Here is a 19281-nt window from a genome sequence, read left to right as displayed (position 1 = left end):
ACAAATGAGATGGCAAAAATCTTGCTTTGCTGAAGGGTTTTAAAGTTTTAAGGAGTGGAGCCTCTGAGTGTGGAATCAAAGGTGCGTTAATCTTTTGTAAAGCAGCTCCATAAATACAACAAAGAAATCTTTGAAAATCCCCACATTACCACATAGAACTAAAATGCAAACCTACAACTCTCAGTAAGTCTTACACATACATGTTTACTAAATCCATACCGGCTGAAAGGCCAAATCTAATCAGGTCAAAGAAAAACATCCATCATTTACCTGGAAGTAGGGGAGGTGGAGGAATGGTGTTAAAATGAAAGAGCCAGTGGGGTCAGAAAAAGAGAGCTGATGGGTGACCGGGAAAAGATGGCACATATGTACAGTAGGTCAAAGAAGACGAATAAAAACAGCGTTAAAATGACAGGAATAGAGAAGTAATTAATGTGAGCAACGAAGAACCCAGTAATAAAATATTTAAATGTATGTTTTATAATTTATGTTTACATGTTAATTTCTAGCTGTCTTGCAGCCTGCTTTCCTACAAACACGCTTATGCTGTCCTTAACATGCAGACCACAGCATTAACTCCATCTGTTATCAAGCATCTCCTTTTGAGGATTAAGAGGGTACTGATATGCTGTTAGCAGCCTCTACTGATGTGGGACACCTTTTATGCATCCCTCAATGTTTGGAAAACTGAATATTTTAGATATTTTGCTCTGAAGCCTCACATGAAACATTTGGCTTGTGTGGGTTTTGACTTAATACAAATTAAATGTGCTCATTTTCTAATTCAGCTTTTCACAATTCAATCACTTAGAGGATCATAGAACCAAGATTCAGATTAGGCAGAGACGTTCATTTTCAGTTGTGCACACATGTAGCCCAACTAATAGATAAACCAGGAGACAACTTCGATTATGGGTGTACAGATTACTTCTTTCTTCTAATGTATTTTCACTGTACCTGTAAACTGTTCTACTTTAAAAGTTTGCCCTTCAAACCACAAAACGCTTTAGACGGACAGTTGTATACTCTTTCCATCAAAATGATGAATATATCCTTTTCTTTTCACTTCACACTTACAGTATGTGCTAACAAAATATCTTGAAGTTTGTGGTTGTAACATGACTAAAATGGGTAAAAAGTTAGAGGTTTGTGAACACTTTTACAAGGCACTATAGAACATCCATTATCATAGCATGTGTGTTTCTTCTATTTGGACTGTGAGAGTACCCAGAGAAAACCCAGCGTGCATATAGACTACTCCACTCAGAAAGGCCCTGAGCAGAATCTGAATCCAGGAGCTTATTGCTGTGCAACAACTCTCACCATTATGCTCCTAACTAAAAAAATCATTCCACTTCAGCCAACATAAACACAACTAACAGGGATTAAGGGCGGCAAGGTGTAAGTCCTACTGCCTGGGGAACACAGGAACAAAAATATTAACAGAAAATATATCCTTTTATGTTACATTACCCTCTTGAAAGCAGTATAACATGACAAATGTCAGAGAAAAAGAAATTACCATCCACCCCTTTTGCAGTTGAAATGTAAAAAGCTTTCATCATATTACCAGCAGTGCATTTTCCTCCTGCAGTAGTCCCAGTACCTAAAGCTGGACAGATATTTTAGGTGAAGCACAAACCCATTAGCCTTAATGGTACAGTAAACCCATTTACCCAACAGACTGTCAGAACTGTATAGGCTCCCAAACAGCTCATTGACCTTTAGTGCAACCCCCCCCCCCCCCCAGCCCATTATTGTAATTCAATGGGATGTTGAATGTAAGGTAACCTGAAGGCCACACACATTAAAGCACACAGGTCCAAATATCACCACCTTAGACATGCATGAAAATACATTGATTGTATCGATCAGAAATAGTCCATCTCAAATTGCAACACGTGTAAAAATGTTTATATGTTTAGCAAGAGATCTTGCTTATTCCCACTTATTAGTTACATAGAATGTTATTTTGTGGTTTTCCAACATTGCCACTAAATGCAAATTGATTGCTACTTTTGAAATGGGTGTAGCGGAACCAACAGAAAGCTTTTGTGACCTAACTTTTTTTTTCCCCTTGGGGGACAAGCCCCACAAAAGCTCCATACTCTTGCACAGAGCCTAAGACTGATGTACATTTTTCTTTTAATATTAAATGTGTGGATATTTAGCTGCTTTCTTAACTTGTTTTAGCTGCATCATTAAGATAGCACCATTCTTTAATAGTTTTGAAGAATTAGACCATTAGGTGCAGTTTATAATTATGTGCTTTTATCAAAGCAGTACAAAACTTTAGCTGAGGATCTCTGCAGCTCCTCCAGAGTTACCATGGGTCTCTTGGCTACTTCTTTGATTAATGCTCTCTTTGCCTGGCCTGTCAGTTTTGGTGACTGGCCATGTCTTGGTAGGTTTACTCTTTGTGCAATACTCTTTGCGTATTTCTAATGATCGACTGAGGTTGCTTTATAACCTATTCCTGCTTCAAAGTTCTGTACATTAACCCTGACCTGTTTGTTATGTTTCTTGATCCTTATGATGATCTTGAAAACCATGAATTATTTTTGTTCCACTTTGCATATAATACACTGATTTATGTTGGTCTATATTAGAGTCTCAATCTCCAGTCCTGGAGGGCCAGTGTCCTGCAACCTTAAGGCATCTTACTGGTCCAACACACATAAATCAAATGGGAGTATTACCTCCTCAGTAAGCAATCATGTTCAGAGTTTTGTTAATTATCTAATATTTGATTTAGGCGAGCTGCAGCAGAGATATCTAGAAGTTGCAAAACACTGACCCTAAAAGACTGGGTTATGAGACTTCTGGTCTATCACATAAATGCAAATTAAATACACTGAAGTTTTTGGTTGTAACGTGAAACAATTTAAAGAAGGTCCAGGTTTTTGAATACGTTGCAAAGGTAATGTATCTGCTTACAATGTGCAACTCATTAGAAAAAAAACAATCTTTCAAAGTAAGTATTAACATGAATAAAACTGTTAAATCGATGTAATACAGGCAAACTAATCATTTACTGGGTATGAAATAACCGTCAGGAGCATGTTACTATTTGACAAAATGTTTAAAAAAAAAAAAAGCTAAACCATGGTGTTATAAATTATTGTCAATCTGCATTCTCCAACAGGAAAAAAAAACATTTTGTCGATGATCATTAAAAGTGACGTGAAACTCAACCTCAGTGGAATAAGGAAAGCATAAACCCATGCAGACCAGAAAGCTGAGCCTGATGATGGATGAAACAGAGGGCCGATTACATCTAATTATAGCATTTCTACGTTAAATATTCATTACACTGAGTGAGAGCTTGAAGAAAGAGAGAAAGAACACAGCAGGGGAAGGAAATAACAGTTTAGAAGAGAAAGCGAACAAACTAACCGACACAGAGGAAAAACAAACATAAAAAATTAGAGGTACAACTAAATAGAAATGAGAAGGAAGGAAAAAGGCAGATACTGGAGTAACAACCACTGCCCCCAGCCTTTTGGTGTCAACCACAATTTGTGTCCCTTCATATGCAGGACAGGAGTTTGGCTCGCTCTAAAAATATTTTTATATATAAAGAGTAGAAAAAAAAAATCTTCCCTCAGTACCAAAGAAAGAAATATAAATGTGGATACATGAGGAGGTGTACATCTACGGCCCGATGTCTGAATAAATAACTGCTTGTCTCACCTCTGTGTCCAGGCTGGTTAATAAATCAACTTGACTTGTACATGAAGTCAGAGCTGAGTGTAATTCACTGGCCAGATAGTCGAAGAACACGTGGTCAGGGTTGGCTTATGCAACATAAGTTAAGAAGGGATCAATTATGAATCAAGCAGAAAACGGCAAACGTATGACAGGACTAAAGATTTTCATAGCACTATAAGCTTTGAGTGGTGATTCTTTACTTTAATTAAAGGTCTAATATAATGATTTGGTTTTCGTCTCTCTTATCCATTATCTTTGTTGACCTAGTTGATAGTACAACCAATAGAGCTGCACAAATAATCCACTTTCTGTTGCAAGCAGACTTATCCATTTGTTCTGTGACATGTTTCAAATCTGGAAATTGTCAAAACGTCAATGTTCATTAAATTTGCTGCATAAATTTGCCTTAAATCACATGACAAGATGGCCTCCCCCATTCTGCAACCCACAGACAACAAGCTGCAGGACAGAAAGACTGTTAAACTTGAGGGTCTATTTTAGCCACTAATCAATAAATGGAGACAGGCGAGTTTTGCATTTCAGGGAACAGAGCTCAAATGTTGGAAACGGTTCATGGCTCCTTTCTTACTTATGAAACGATGGAGCACATAAAAAGCTGATGTAATAAAAAAAAGCTTATAACACAAACATCTTGGATTTCAGATTTTAGGTGAAGATTTGAACATTTCAAACATATCTTCATACAATGAGGTAAAAAAACAGCCTAACTCAGTTTTACTATTTCAGTTGAAAATAGATTAAAGTACTTCTGTGAATCTAAACTTAGTGTTTGGAACCTGTCCCATCAGAGGAAGCCAGCGCTATTAGGCTGAGAAAATGTTGCCTCTCTTAGAAATGTTGTGCAAATCACTGCCAAATTACTTCAGTTATGAGTAGAAAACGTCCTAATTACTCCAAACACTTCACAGTTTGACAAGGACTTACTAAGCATCAGTGAAGTACTCTTAGCATTTAAAAAAATAAATAAATAAATGATAGACTTCTGAGAAGAGTAAGTCCTTTGAGGTGTGAGAAGGGACAGTGAGTGGCCTTGATGTTTTTCTCCATGCCTTTCAGGAATGAACCACCCAGGTCTTACGTGTAAAATGAAAAAAACAACTCACTTCTCCCATTTGCTCCAAGACCTCTTTGAATAAATTATCTCAGGCAGACATATTTTTCATGGGCAGAAACATCCACTCTCGTTTGTGTCTTTTCTTCCAAAATATAAGATAGTTGCCTAATTCTACATTTTATCCAACTTTGTTCAATAGCTCCAACCAGCTCAGTGATAGCTGATCAATGCCTCTATAATACTCAGGGGTGAAAGTGAGCCGGTAAGGTCCGGTACTGCGTACCACTAAAAGATTCTGCGCCGGTACGCAGTACCGGGAAGAGGGAAGAACAGCTGCCTGCTATGAAGCCGTCCTTCAGAACCAGTTACGGCTGCAAAAACTCACGAGCACACAAAGATCAGATCCGCTACCAATAGAAAGTCTAAAACAAGACTTAATCTGTTTATAAAAATAGCTTTTTTCCCCTCATTCCAAATAGTTTCTGAACTGTTCTGCTATGATGGAGCCTCAATGCTCTTGCTTTGCTTCTCTCCCGTTGGAGTTCGAGGCTTTTGTGAACGGCCAGCCTTTAAAACGAGCACCGCTACGTTTAATGTCTGTCTGCTCGCTGCTAAATACTCCAGTTAAAAGCAAAGGGAGAGTAACTAGTTGTGGTTCATGTTATTTTGCTGAATTACAGCAACACAGTACAGTTCGAAGACACCGCTTGTGACCCGAGATTTCACATACACTACACGAGAGCGCAAGCACGATTACCTCCAAAACAGAGCGGTTGCCAAGGAGATCGGTGCGTTCGATTTAGTGGACTGGGAGATTTTACACAGGTGGTGCACAGACAAAAAACCGCCGCTTGCATTAGGACAGGACAAACAATAAAACACTTACCATCTTCGGACTTAAAAAAAAAAAAACGCAAAAACAACCGAACTGTCAAATTTTTTATTTAAATGAAATCAAAACCTGACCACAATGCAGAGAACAATAACTTCTTTGTTTAAAAGAAAAGATGGAAACTGAAGATGAAAAGTTATGCATCAGAAAATGGTTTATCATTGTTTAATACATGGCAGTACTTTAACAATTGAAATATATATATATATTCTACATTGTCAAGTGATTCTAATTTCTGCCTTATACAGTCAGCCTACAGTAAAGTAAAATATTGACGTTTAAATTAGTTTGAGTTTGGACTTTGCTGAGAGAGAGAGATCTCGAGGGGGCCACAATTAACACACACACACATTATATATATATATATATATATATATATATCCCCATTCCACCCTCTAGCTCCGCCCCTAAGTACCGGCAAGAATTTAAAACTACTTTCACCCCTGATACTACTTAAGTCAACTTAAACAGCTAATAACCCACAGGACAGAGCTGAGCCATTGATCCCAAACAGTGAATGTATTTGGCAGCTGTTATGCATTGGCTGCATTTTGAGGGCATGGTTTGCATCTCTAAGGTGGACTATAAACCAGAAATCAATGCAAAGTTGTTGAATAATATTTGGCTTTGTTGGCAAAGTGAATTATTCAGTTAGAAGCCTGACCAGTTTGGTTTAATCTACCCTCATAATTTGAAAAAACCAAATTATGAGTAAGTAAATATAAAAAGTTTTCGAAGTTTCATTCATGTGGATTCATTGTCCTTAGCTGTCAAAAATGTTTGGCTTTAGAGATACTTTAATTTTGTTTTACCATTTCAGTAAATGAGTTGTTCCTTTGTACGTGATAGAAAACAAGCATTATTGTATCTCAAAACAGATCATCATCAACTAGCATTTATAAAATGTACATAATGTAGCATTCAATGGTATTTTGCACTGAAATACAAAGATAACTTTGCAAGTATAAATATAAAAGAAATAAGGACAAATTTGGTCACAGCCTATATAATGACTGCATGTTAATCACATATACAATGTTGAGTAGTTACCCAGAACAGTACAACTAATATTTAATAACTCCTTGTGTTTCAGCAGTCAGCTTTCTGAATAAATGGTGATACTAAACCAATATGTTTCAGTGTTAAGAGCGATCTGGACTGTTTATGATGCACTTCTCTTTTCTGAATGAAAGCTGAGAAGTTGGCTTGTTGTTATGGCAATTGTGCAACCCGTCCTACCAAGGTGTCTGCAGAAACTGAGAGTAACCATAACAACGGCGGAGCTGTCCTCCAAAACGCAGAGCCATACAAACACTAACACTGACCCACACACGCAAAACACCCACAGCGGGATGACGGAGTCCACATCCAAACCAGAATCAGTGAAAAGTCTTTAACATAAACCATGAAATACAAATATTTACTTCTTTTTTTATTATTTAAACAAGTCCAACATTTAGGCCTTTTTTTTCTACACCATTAAAAAAATAAATATTATGTCTTTTGTCGGACTTCTCCCACTGGCTCAGATATTTCTTCCAGCTCACACTCCACCCCGACATCCCCCACAAGCAAGACACAAAGACAAATAAAGTCTTCCTTTTGAGGCCGAGCTTGTCCCCCTACCTGGAGGCAGCAGTCCACATTTTAGTTGAGAACCATAATCTTAGACCTTACAATAAACAATAAAAAATAATTGTGCTACATTCTGTTTTGAAAGTATATTCCTACTTTGTTCCTGAAGTACAATGAATGTTGCATGTTTCCAGACTCAATGAGTTATCGCTAAATAATCATGATTTCAATATTAACCAAAATAATTGCGATGACTTTTTTCCAAGATCCAAGCAGTCAAAGTTGGAATGCTACAGACAGATGTTTGAAGAGATTAGGATTTTGGACAAAGAAGGGATGAGTTAGAAGGACAACATGACAGTGACAGAGATGGAAAATTAAGTCTGAAATCTAAACAGAACCGAAGATCAGAGTTTAAAAAAAGGAGCATATTTTCTTTGGCCATTATATGTGCAACACGCAATTAAACAATGGAATACTAGGATGTATAGTGGAGGTTTATTCACTCATTATGATCAGCAAAACAACTACAGAAAAACACGCAGAGAAAACGTCTACAGTATGTCCCCAGGCAAATGTGTAACCAGCAAAATCAACCCATATATTACAGAGATCAACTGTGTCCTGGTAATGCACAGAACCACTTATTTTCACAACAACAGCGTACTTGGATCAGTAACAACATTTGCAATATTTCACTGATATGTAAATAATTTTATCATCATAGAGTAAAGCAATTACAGGACCCCGCCACCCATCAGTTAGGTTCATTAAGCTCAGAAGTCCAGCTGCTCAGCACATAATCCTCTCAAGTCTCTTGCCTTGGGTGTTTTGCCTTACATGCCCACTCTAATGTGGGAGAACAGCAAAGGCTTTATAGATCAATTGTGCGCTCAGTTTTGCCCCTACAGATTGTGAATGAGTGGAGATGCTGGAATTACATGTCACAGACCAGGACAATTTGTGATTCAGGTGAAAATCCTGCACCATCCTCATGACTTGGCTGTAAGTTTAAGCAAGAAAGGCAAAGATCAAAAAGGAAAAGCCCTGTCCTCAACTAAAACATTGATTAGATGAGTGTCAGCACCATGGACAGCAGCCAGCATCGCAAATTGCATAATGGAAATCTCTTACATTTTTTGCTTACTAATAGAAGAGAGATATTTTTGTGTCAGGAAAACATATTGTCCAATTACAATTACCTGAGTGTGGGTCGAAGAAGGTCAGTTTAGTCCTAGTGACAAAGTATGACAACCTGGATGTTCTCTCAGAAAGAGACATCAAGACAGGACACCGTTGAAAGCTCAAAAGGATAAAACTGAGCAAAGTTACTGTATGTTGTTTAGGCTTTACTGTAAACTGCTTAAGGTTTTGCTCTCTTTTACCCTCTAGCAGCCTGAAAGTACTAAACATACTTCTGAACATGAACAGAAAATGTCTGAACATGAACATGAACAGAAAATTGTGACCTTTCTAGAGGCATCTTACATCTCTTAGCTTCCTCTGATGACATTTTTAAACTTCTTAGGTATATTGAAAATAGCCAAGTTTGAGTCTTCTTCCCTCAGTAACACTCTCCTTGTACAGTTAAGCCAAGTGGCCTTCCCTGATAAGAAAAATATCTGAGTTTCCCAGTTGATCATGACCAGTCAGTCGACCACTGAGAAGCTGAGAATCAGACGATTCTGGTCATCAACCGATTTTCTGATGCACCTCTGTTCTTCATTTTGTATTCCTCTTTCACTCTAGACATTTTCTTTTGGTTAACCAGAGTGTCAAAAAACTACTAAATGACAAAATGCTGCACTGCATGTCAAGTTTTTAAAACCAACTGTTATTTCACAAAATGCTGCAATGAACCTCCCCACGTGTTACACAATGCAGTTAGATGAGTAGGTGGGAACGCCTGGATATGTTAAGGTTTAACAAAGCCACAAATACAACTTCAAAATGTCCTTAATAATGCAGCTCAAGTAGTAATGAGTAGTAATGCCCAAGAAACAGAACTTTGATGAAAAATCAAGAAGTATAAAATGAAATGTGTAGTTTGTGAAACATGCTTGCCTGAAGGGGGTCTACAGATACTGGACACAACTGTGGAAGATGTGTCTTTGCATTAGAAACAACAGCAACAGACATAAATTCAAATGTTGTACAGAGAAAATAAAAAGCCAACTAAATAAAGGCAAATAAACAACTTTGTAGCTGAAAGCACACCTGTATAAGGTCAAAGAAACCTTGGCTAAAAAGTAGATGAGTGAAGAAATTTCTTTAAATTGCAAAGTTGACAGTTAACGGCTGTTTGACTACTTGCTTCAGGGTAACAAAGCTAAAGTTAAGAAATGCCATCAGGGATATCCATCCATTTCCTACAGCCATACTCATATGATCCATTCAGCTATGCCCATCAACCCAACTTGTCCTGAACTGAAAGTGACCTTGGATAAGCCTACAAACAACCAAGAGTCAACAAAACAACTACAACCGCTATTGTTGACCTAGGAGAGGTAGAAAACAAGTTCATTCAAAACTTCTGTTGTTATGACATTCTGTAATATCAGATCATTTAAATTTAGAATGTAAAATCTAATGTTCATGATTGCTGATGGCTTTTTAGAATTTAAACTTTTTTTATTTTATAGATTTTCTTTTTTACAGTTCTATATATATTTTTGCTCCAAGGACTGCATTTCAGTTTCATGGAAGACGTTCGGATAATGTCAGGTTGAAGCTGTTAACCGACCCTGACTTCGGTAAAGTGCAAAACATCATTGATCGATTTTATTTATTTAGAGAGACTCCACACAGAGCCTTACCCAGATTAGAAAAATTGTCTCACTTATTATTACAGCTACAACATTTTGTCCGTTTGTGTTTTTTTCAGAAACCACGTTTTTTGTGGTCTTGAACTGCATTTATACTTCATAAATAATGTGTTTCTTTAGAATGGGAGTAGTTGCTTTTCCTTCTGCAACAGCAAGATGTGCCCACACAAAAAAATACATAAAACTGTTAAGGCATGCTTAACATGGCATTCATATAAATGTTCAGTCACTGCTTATAATTATGCAAAGATGATCTAAAATCCCACTTTAAAATAATAAAAATGTGTTGTTTTTTAAACAATTTTTCTTTTAAAAAGAATGAGCCAATCTCTGAGCCCTGTTTGAAGGACGTTAAGGTTTTCAGAGACGGTTGTTCAAGTAAGAAACACATTAGAAGTCAACAGAAGAAAAAAAATTGTAGAATCTCCAACAACTGGCACTCATCAAGAGATCCTTATTGTCCAATAATCCTGGCAAGAAATCACATTCTGTGACAAAGAAGTGATAGAAAGAGAAACAGAACAATATCCTGCTCTGTTTTGATGCTGAACCTGGCATGTTTCATATTTCTTTCACACCCTTAAGGAAACAATGATAATGTTGAACTAGTTCTGGAAGACAAACCAACAGCTGAATTTCTCTGGGACACTCGCCTGCATCTCTTCTAACTGTCTCATACTAAAACTCTCCGTTTAAACTACCAAAGACTCACCTGTTATTATTATGTGTCAGGGGAAAATTGGAGTCTCTTACTAATTAAGTATTTTCCCTCCTCTGAGAATAGCTTTTATAACCGCACTTTCTAATGATTAAAGCTGTAAATCTGGGCCACTAAACACCAACAGCCATGAAAAGCAGTAACATGCCTCAGAGTGACTGTTCAACAAATTTAAAGTTCAAATGCAGTTCAGCTTATCATGACACAGCAGGCAGGGCTTCATTTCAATAAGCGGGCCGCAAATGGATGCAAAAACTGCACACTAATGCAGATTATGGTTTTATTGCATTTTTAGAAAAAATAATCCTGTTCATAAAACCAAAAATCATTACGGGTGCTTCGAAGCTTTTCCATGAATGTTGGGACAAAAGAGCATGAATAAACTTTAAAAGCTTAATCCAACTTGAGATAAAACAAAAAAAAAAAAAAAAAAAAACAGATCTCACTCCACCATTTACGAAACATAGTGACAATAAAAATCAAAAGTTAAGTTGGGGTCATAAAGCCCCCCCCCCCAATACACACACTAACAGATGCTCGGTACACTAATGGCTCTAATATCCTCATAATGGCTATAACATAATGCAGAGCATCAACAATTGGACTTTAACACCATCTGTGAAATCTGCTTGAGCTTTCAAAGTAGAAACAAATGTGCAAAAACACAATGTTTCTTGACTTTAAGCGGGAGATGAAAATATTATTCTATAATACAAAACACTGTTCCGTACAAAAGGTCCAAATAAGCAAAGAGATCCTTAGGAGATACAGATGCACAAATTTACTGTCACCACAGGTACAGTTGTGTACGAAGACTTGATATTAATTAAGCTGTTTCACAGAGAGGTCATCTCAAACTGGAAAGTTTTGCAAAATTCAAACCAGAATTTTTGCTTTTTATATAACGTTACTTGTGGCACAATAATGTGTTCTCCTTGCGATTTACTTTTATGAAGTTGATCTGGGTTTCTAGAGACCTCTAACCAGTAAACCATGACTTTTGTTCTCCTGGAGCATGAATATGACATGACACTGAGGCCCATTGCTTTTAGCCACTGGCCACTAGAAGGAACAGGATCTATGTTTATCTTGCCACCACAGCAGGATAGCAAGACAGGTTAAAAAGGGCATCTTTGGGGTCACTATATAACCATTAGACACTATCTGCATACTTACTAGTTGATACCAGAAAACTCTATTGTGTCCTGTCATCACAAATTTAAACATTTGGAGTTTGCTGAGCTCTACAGGAGCTTCAACTAAAACATTGTGCTCTGGTCAGATGAGATGAGGATTGAGTTTTTAGGAGAAAATATTTCAAGTGGGTTTAGAGTGAAACAAAGGACAGAAATGTGAAAGCACTGTTAAGCATGGTGGAGGATCTTTAATGCTGTGGGCTCATTTCTCCTCCATGGCCCCACAGACCCTCGTTAGAGTGCAAGGCATCTTAAACCTTTTAAAATACCAGAACATTTTTAAATAGAAATCAGGTAGACTTTTCCAGTAAACTGACAATGAGTCGCTTAAACAGAATAACGATCCAAAACATTTGGCCCAAACAACACTTGTCGTACTGGTAGTCTTCCGCTTTATGCGGAACCGGGTCGCGGGGGCAGCACTCAGTAGAGACACCCAGACGTTCCTCTCCCCAGACGACTCTTCCAGCTCCTCTGGGTGGAGCCCAAGGCGTTCCCAGGCCAGCTGAGAGACATAGTCCCTCCAGCGTGTCCTGGGTGGTCCCACGGGCCTCCTCCCGGTGGGACGTGCCTGGAACACCTCCCAAGGAAGGAGTCCAGGAGGCATCCGGTATAGATGCCCGAGCCACCTCAACTGGCTCCTCTCGATGTGGAGGAGCAGCGGCTCTACTCCAAGCTCCTCCTGGATGGCCGAGCTCATAAATTGTTAATCTGACAGAAAATCCCCCTGAATTCACAGACCTAAATCTAAAGAGAAGAGATCATAAGAGTGGAGCCTTGACTCTAGATGATCAAGAGAGATTTTACAAAGAGAAATGGTCAATGATACCTCTCAGTTTGCTTCAACCATGTAAAATGCTACAGGAGAAGACTAATTGCAGACCTATTGGCAACAGAGGGTAGGTGCAGTTTTAACAGCAGGGGTATAAATAGTTTAAAAAAATAGCAAAAAACAATATTTTTAATGAATTAATTTAAATGCCTTTTATTCATCTTTACCAGGGGTGCCAACATCTGTAGGCCCAATTAGGGCCATTAATCAAACTCAGTAGCATGACATCATGCGGCATTATATGTTTTTACAAAATTACAGCAAGGTTTGTGATTTATCATAAAAGTTCAACTCTAAGAAAATGATTTGCATAAGAAGAGTCAATAAATTGTGGTTAAGAAATGTGTGACAGAGCACTTCATTGTCTGGGGAGAAGTCTAATAATGGCGCCATCTGTAATCTGATCGTGGAGTTTTCCAAATCCAAAAGGACACAGCAGTAACTCACAGTTGAGCACAGGGAGAAAAATAGGAAAAGTTGGTCCAGAATAAATAGGTCAGAGCGAAAACACCCTAGATAAATTATGGAAACAATTACACATCAGTTCATTTCAGCGTGACCCAGTTTAAACAATGGGTTGGCAGGTTCATGCCTGTAAAGATTCTTCAGCGTAGCCATCATCTGCAGACAAGGTGGTTGGCGCCGTTTCAGCTCATAACAGAAAGGTTCTGAGAGTTACCCAGCTGGTTGGCTGGAACTTTTTTGTGCGTTTAAAATCCTCTCAGCTGGACAGTTAGTTGTAATAATGTGTCTTAACTAGTTTTTAATAAAAGGAGGTGAATGAGAAATTATGTTTTGAACCCGACAAATATGTTGATTATCAGCAAAAAATGAAACCTACAATATTAAGCGCAACTTTCATCATTCCAAATGATGTAAAATTTCAAACCTCTAGCAGGTACAGTTGATAAACAGTATGTCTAAGACATCACTACACATGTCCAGCTTTTTCTCAAATATCCATTTGTCAGTATGTGTTCTGTGTCGAGTGTGAGAACTGAGCAGTGTGCAGTGCAGCCCTGGGGGAGGCGAAACTGCATTCAGGACCCTCTATGGGTGCCACAAAGCTGCATTCATGCAGCTGAATAGCTGTTTTCTACAACGAGGCACTAGTCATCCCAACTCCATTGGAACGCCTCTATGAGTTACCACTCTCCCAGCCTTGGTATGCAGAGCCTTATCCTGCAAAAATCACAAATGCTTGGATTACCAAAGGCATCAGAACACACTTGCATGAAAACAATGATGAGTTTTTTCCAGGATTTGTTTAATCCTGGTATTCACTGATATTAAAGACTTCCTGATGTCATCGCCTTTGTTTACCTGTTTAGATGTTTTTAAAGAAGATAATGTGAGGATAAATGAGAAAAACTGTCTGCTATGATTTGCATGTGATATGGAGCAGAGTAAAATCAGAAAAAAAAATACGGGTAGACTTAGAACATCACTTGAGGATAATATCTAATAAATTAGCGCAATTATCACGAAACAAATCACTTTGTAGTGAAAAAATATGTCAAGCAATACCTTGTAAATAATTGTGATGCAATTCAGGCTGATGTAAAAAAAAAAAAAAAAAAACAAATCAGAGCAGGGACACGAAACTAAGGCTGGAGTCAAAGAAGGGGGGGGGGGGGGGGGGGGGGGTGTATACAAAGTCTCAAAGTCTCATTCAGAATCAGCTAATGTTTGTTTCCAATTAACGGAGTGCTGGAGTCATGATTCCCCACATCGACTTCCTGTCAGCAGAGTCCTGCTTCCTCCCACAGCACATACTGGTGTAGAATTTCCCCCTAATCGGTCAATTGGAATAGTCTGGGCGGCTGTGAATCAATAGCTTTGACCTCCGGGGTTTGGAGAGGTTGGGGGTCTGTCACCTCATTTGAAACAATTATGCAAATTTTGTTGGACTCTCCAAATTCAAATTAATTTTTTACACAGAGTTTTGACAGCATGGGTGATCCCAATTAATGAATACATGTTCTAAGGCTTTAAAAAAGAGTTTGTTAGAAACTCAAACTTCTTATGCGAGACTGAATGTTACAAAACTGCAGTTTTAGGGCACTAGGTAAGGCTGAGGAACAATGGAGAAGACTTGATTTGGGCCTGAACCGCAAACGTTTTTGGCACAACTACATGTATTCCAAGCTGCATGGAGAGGGACCCCAGCAATAATGTCAGAACTAAAAATGCAACTTTATGAACAGGCCATCATGTTTTGACATCATCATAAAAAGTCAAACAGTTTGCAATTACATAAGAAAGGCGGAAAAGTGAAAATAAAATTAAGAACAACCAATCACACCCCTCAATACAAACAGGCTGACCGATGACAAGGAATTGCTTAAATCATCTCAAACTGGTCTCTTGAACATGATAAGGGGTTCAGTGTACTCCAAAAGCCTCCACAGTCACCAGATCTAACTTTTGGGAGATTTGCATCATGGATGTGTAGCACAGCACATCTGTAATGTGTTCATGTCAATCTGGACGGGAATTTTTGAAGGTTTCCAAAAATTGTTTAATCAGACAGAACTAAGCCAGTGTCATTAGTGGCCAGAGTAGGAATTTGAAGGAAATGTCCAAAAAAAAAAAGATTATTTAAAATATGGAACAACTGGGAACAGACAGAAGCATGTAGGAAATGTTCACTTTTTAACAAGCTCAAAAAATAAAACTGCTTTATGTGCAATTAACATAGACACTGAACAAAACAGAAAATACATACAAGAAGCTCGCCTACACTGTGTGGCAGTGACTGCTTTCAAGGATTATGTACAGTAACCAGTGTGAGGAAATGATAAAAGGGCGAGAGACTAATTAAAATGTAGATTATGGCTAATGGTTCCTGAATAAGTCTTCTGAAACAATGAACCGTGATCCATCACAACATATATTACCGACTGATGGGTCCCAGCTGATCCACTGTGGTCACAGATCACTGTACCATCCACTGGTTCCACTGCTTTTTCTTTTCCATCCAGTTTTACTGTATATTACAGTCTACATCAGAGTTTCTGGGGTCTATAAATTGGCCTGTCTCAAGCAGCAGCTCTTTTAAGACAGATAGCCCACTCTAAGGTTCTTAAATTATCTCTTGTAGCAGAGCTTGAAACTAAAAGTGCCAAAGGCTTGTACCAATGCGGAAAATGCTGATACAGACAGGGCACAGTATAAAAAATAGTCCACCTATGATTACCCCAGGTACCACTTATTAAAGAGAAAATGCTTAAAGATCCAAGATAGGACAGGGCTTATGCAAGACCCACAGGCAACATTATGAAAGGGTCAGGATTCCTGTTGGTACTGGATGAATCTCACGTTGGAAGTATATTTGTTTAGCATGACAGTCCTCTCTGCATAACAGTTGCAGGTGTTCTTGGATGTGCAAAAAACGACACAATGATAGAAAAAAAAAAAACATTATTTTACTCACCAACACCGATTTTCTCGTCCTCCGTGGGAGTCCACATGATGTGCCTCTGGAAGCGGAGCAAAATCCCCAACTAAGTCTAGTCACCCGAGGCGTCGCTTCATGGAAATCCCGCTGAGATGTCACCCAGAGAAGGGAAGGGAACCGCAGCAGAGCCGGGGAGAGAAAAAGTTTACCTCAGGATGACGGGAGGCAAATAAAAAGATAAATACATTTGATTCAATTGGTTCTTGAATCTGAAGGTGGCTCAGTTATTTTGACAGTGTCCAGCAGAGATGTTTTATCCCGTCAGGTCTGGCGCATTGTGCTTGTCCATCTCTGCTGATTTACAGCTCTGAGGCAAAGAAATCCGATAAACAGGCGTCACTGCGATGGGAATCTAGTAGTCTACCACTTATACAGCGATCTGGATGCTATTAAGACAGGTGGGGGCTGCCTTAAGAAAAGAAAGCATGCAAAGGACCTGACTGAAATTAAAAGTGCGCAAAATTTACCATGAAAAAAAGTGTTGTTTTTTTTTTTGTCTGATTTTTGGTCAAGCCCCATTGAACTCCTCTTCTCACTCAGCGCAGCATGTTTTCTAAGTGCAGGCACGCGTTGACGAGTTGCAACTATACTTAACTTGTCCTGGTGCAGATGGAGAGGGAATAACAAGCAAGAACGGCATTCCCGTCTGGGTTCGGTCTGTTTAGGAGGATCTTGGAAGAGAAGGAGCCCGTGTTGGAGTGCGTAACACGGTCCAGAGAGGGAGAGTTTAATGTAAGAGCGGGCGACTGTTTGTCTGCTGCAGCAACCCACCATTAAAGGTTTTCTTCGGGTGACGCACGAGCTAAACTGTCACATAACATCACGCAGGTGATCATTATTCATCTGTGCGCGAGATGGCTTGGTACGCCGACACGCGCTCGACCTAAAACGCACAAATGTGGGATTTGGACGCAGATTCGGGCGCTTACGTGCGCAGAAAACATACAAATATATTTAATATCATCGAAATGCTTGATGCGCTTTGAAGACTTGCTTGTTGTGTCTCGACTTCAACACATAATACCACAGTGGCATAATTCCTGATGTTGCGAGCGAATGATTTTCAGCGCGAATTGACAGAGAAATAAGTATGTTCATAAAACTGTTGGTGCCCATTGAAAGTCGCCACTAATATCTGTGTAATTGCGCCACCGCGTGGAGGTTCCTGTGCAGCACACAAACATCTCAGCCCATGGGATTAGCAGTGCACAGACCTGATCACTTATTTCTGGCCTGTAAATGTTAAAACAGGTTTTCACTTCCCGTTTACGTGTTAGGAAACTAAATTGTTACTGAACTGAGATTAATTCAGAATAAATATGTCACTGGCAAAGTGTCAACGTTTTAAACAAGAGTGTATCTAAAAAAAAAAAAAAATCTAAAATGATCTACAGATTTATTTCAGGAATTCCAATCAAAAAGTGAAGCTTGTTGTATAGGTTAATTACACAAGGATACTGGCCTACTTGAGCGTTATTTCTGTTAATATTTATGATTTTGGCTTGCAGATAATGACAACCCATGTGTCATGTCCTTAAAAAATATTACATATGTTCAGTAAAAAAAAAAAAAGTAATTTGAAATAAAGAGATATTACCTTTACAACACTACTGACCTCACAGTTATCCATCAGACAGTGACACCCTCTACAAGAAAAGTGTTTATTAGTGTTCTACAAACCTGACGCAATAAATACACATCCACACATGCTGCATGCCGTAACATCTGAGTATCATCTGTCAGAATAAAAACCCATTTTCACCTTATCCTGTTTTTAGGTTTGCTTGTCGTCTTGCATCCAAACACAAACACATACAAATGTGGTGACATTTCCAAGTTAGTCATGAGTCAAATAAAGAACAAAAAGTCATGATATGCCAACTAGTGGACAACAAGGTGGCCATGCTAATAGTCTAAGTTCTGCCTTGTTCAAATTAGCTGGGCCAATTTTTGGGTACCAATTCATAAAAGCTACTTATATGTTTTATTAGTCTCATTACTAAAACACATCAGCTACATATCTATCAATAATCTGAAGGAATAAATTCCTTTAATCATTGAGCTCTAATTGCATAATTTCCAAAAAGGAATAAGATTTATTTTATTGTTTATTGTAAAAAATATGCTTATTTGGAGAATCACATTAGCAATCACACTAACCTAATTATTACTTAGAGAGAAAACGTTTTTTTTTTTTTTTTTTTGCAAACTAATCCTACAATAGTTGATTGGGCTTGAAGGACTGGTGGGCAGAACTTGAGTGATGGTGCTGGTGCTTCTTAGTCTATCTGAGTTCTACCCGGAGTCAGCTCACAGAAGTTGTGACGTCGTTTGGTAGGGATCACCCCACCAGAACAGGCAAATTTGGAGACCTGTGTGTTTGACAAATTACACAATCAAGGATAAAAGAGCATCTAGCATTTTTTAAACCCTATTGTTTTAAGTTTTCAGTGAAAGTTCCAAAACGCTAGACCACAATGTCTTTCTGGCCTGTGTTCAACTATCATATACTGGCATGTTTTAAGAAGAAAAACACAAAAATGCATTAATTTCAAAAGCTTTCAAAGTTTTAAACAAGCAGACTAAGATTATTAGACATTCAAACAACTTGCGTCTTGATAACTCTTCGTGAGCATTGCATGTTTTGAAGATCTCAACATCATGTACAATAAAACATTTTATCTTCAGTTAAAAGGTCATGATGAAGGGAAAAGTCCTAGTCAGAGCAGTGAAATGTGCAAAAAGTCAGATTTCATATTGCTACACTCGTGAGACTCAATAGACAAAATGGATCACAGGCTGATTAAATAACATTATGGTCCAACTTGGTCTATCGTCATTTACATGCGTGTAACCTTAATATGTTTAGGAGATTGTATTATTTGCCACACTAAGATCTAGAGGAATACACTTTGACTATATGGCTGATAACAGTAAACACAAACTTTGATCCACATCATGTTTCCCTTCTTTTAAAAGATAATCACCTCCCTCGTC

At 38.3% G+C, this 19281-nt stretch overlaps 1 protein-coding gene across 11 annotated transcripts in view; it reads right to left on the bottom strand.

Moving 5' to 3' along the window:
* Positions 1-17225, bottom strand: part of LOC124856236 (dedicator of cytokinesis protein 3-like) — a 233481-nt gene extending 216256 nt beyond the window's left edge. For 3 of the 11 annotated variants that reach the window (XM_047346526.1, XM_047346529.1, XM_047346531.1), the window contains exon 1: positions 16261-17200. In XM_047346526.1, the coding sequence (XP_047202482.1) occupies positions 16261-16297 (37 nt within the window). In that variant the 5' untranslated portion in view covers positions 16298-17200. Of the gene's footprint in view, positions 1-16260 lie in introns of all 11 variants that reach the window. The other 8 variants (XM_047346522.1, XM_047346524.1, XM_047346533.1 and 5 more) reach the window with 7 other exon arrangements.
* Positions 17226-19281: the final 2056 nt, after the last annotated feature.

The sequence above is a fragment of the Girardinichthys multiradiatus genome, chromosome 20 (genome assembly GCF_021462225.1).
Source record: "Girardinichthys multiradiatus isolate DD_20200921_A chromosome 20, DD_fGirMul_XY1, whole genome shotgun sequence".
Classification (NCBI taxonomy): domain Eukaryota; kingdom Metazoa; phylum Chordata; class Actinopteri; order Cyprinodontiformes; family Goodeidae; genus Girardinichthys; species Girardinichthys multiradiatus.
The sequence above is the reverse complement of the archived record's forward strand: the minus strand, read 5'-3'. Positions and strand labels throughout refer to the sequence as shown.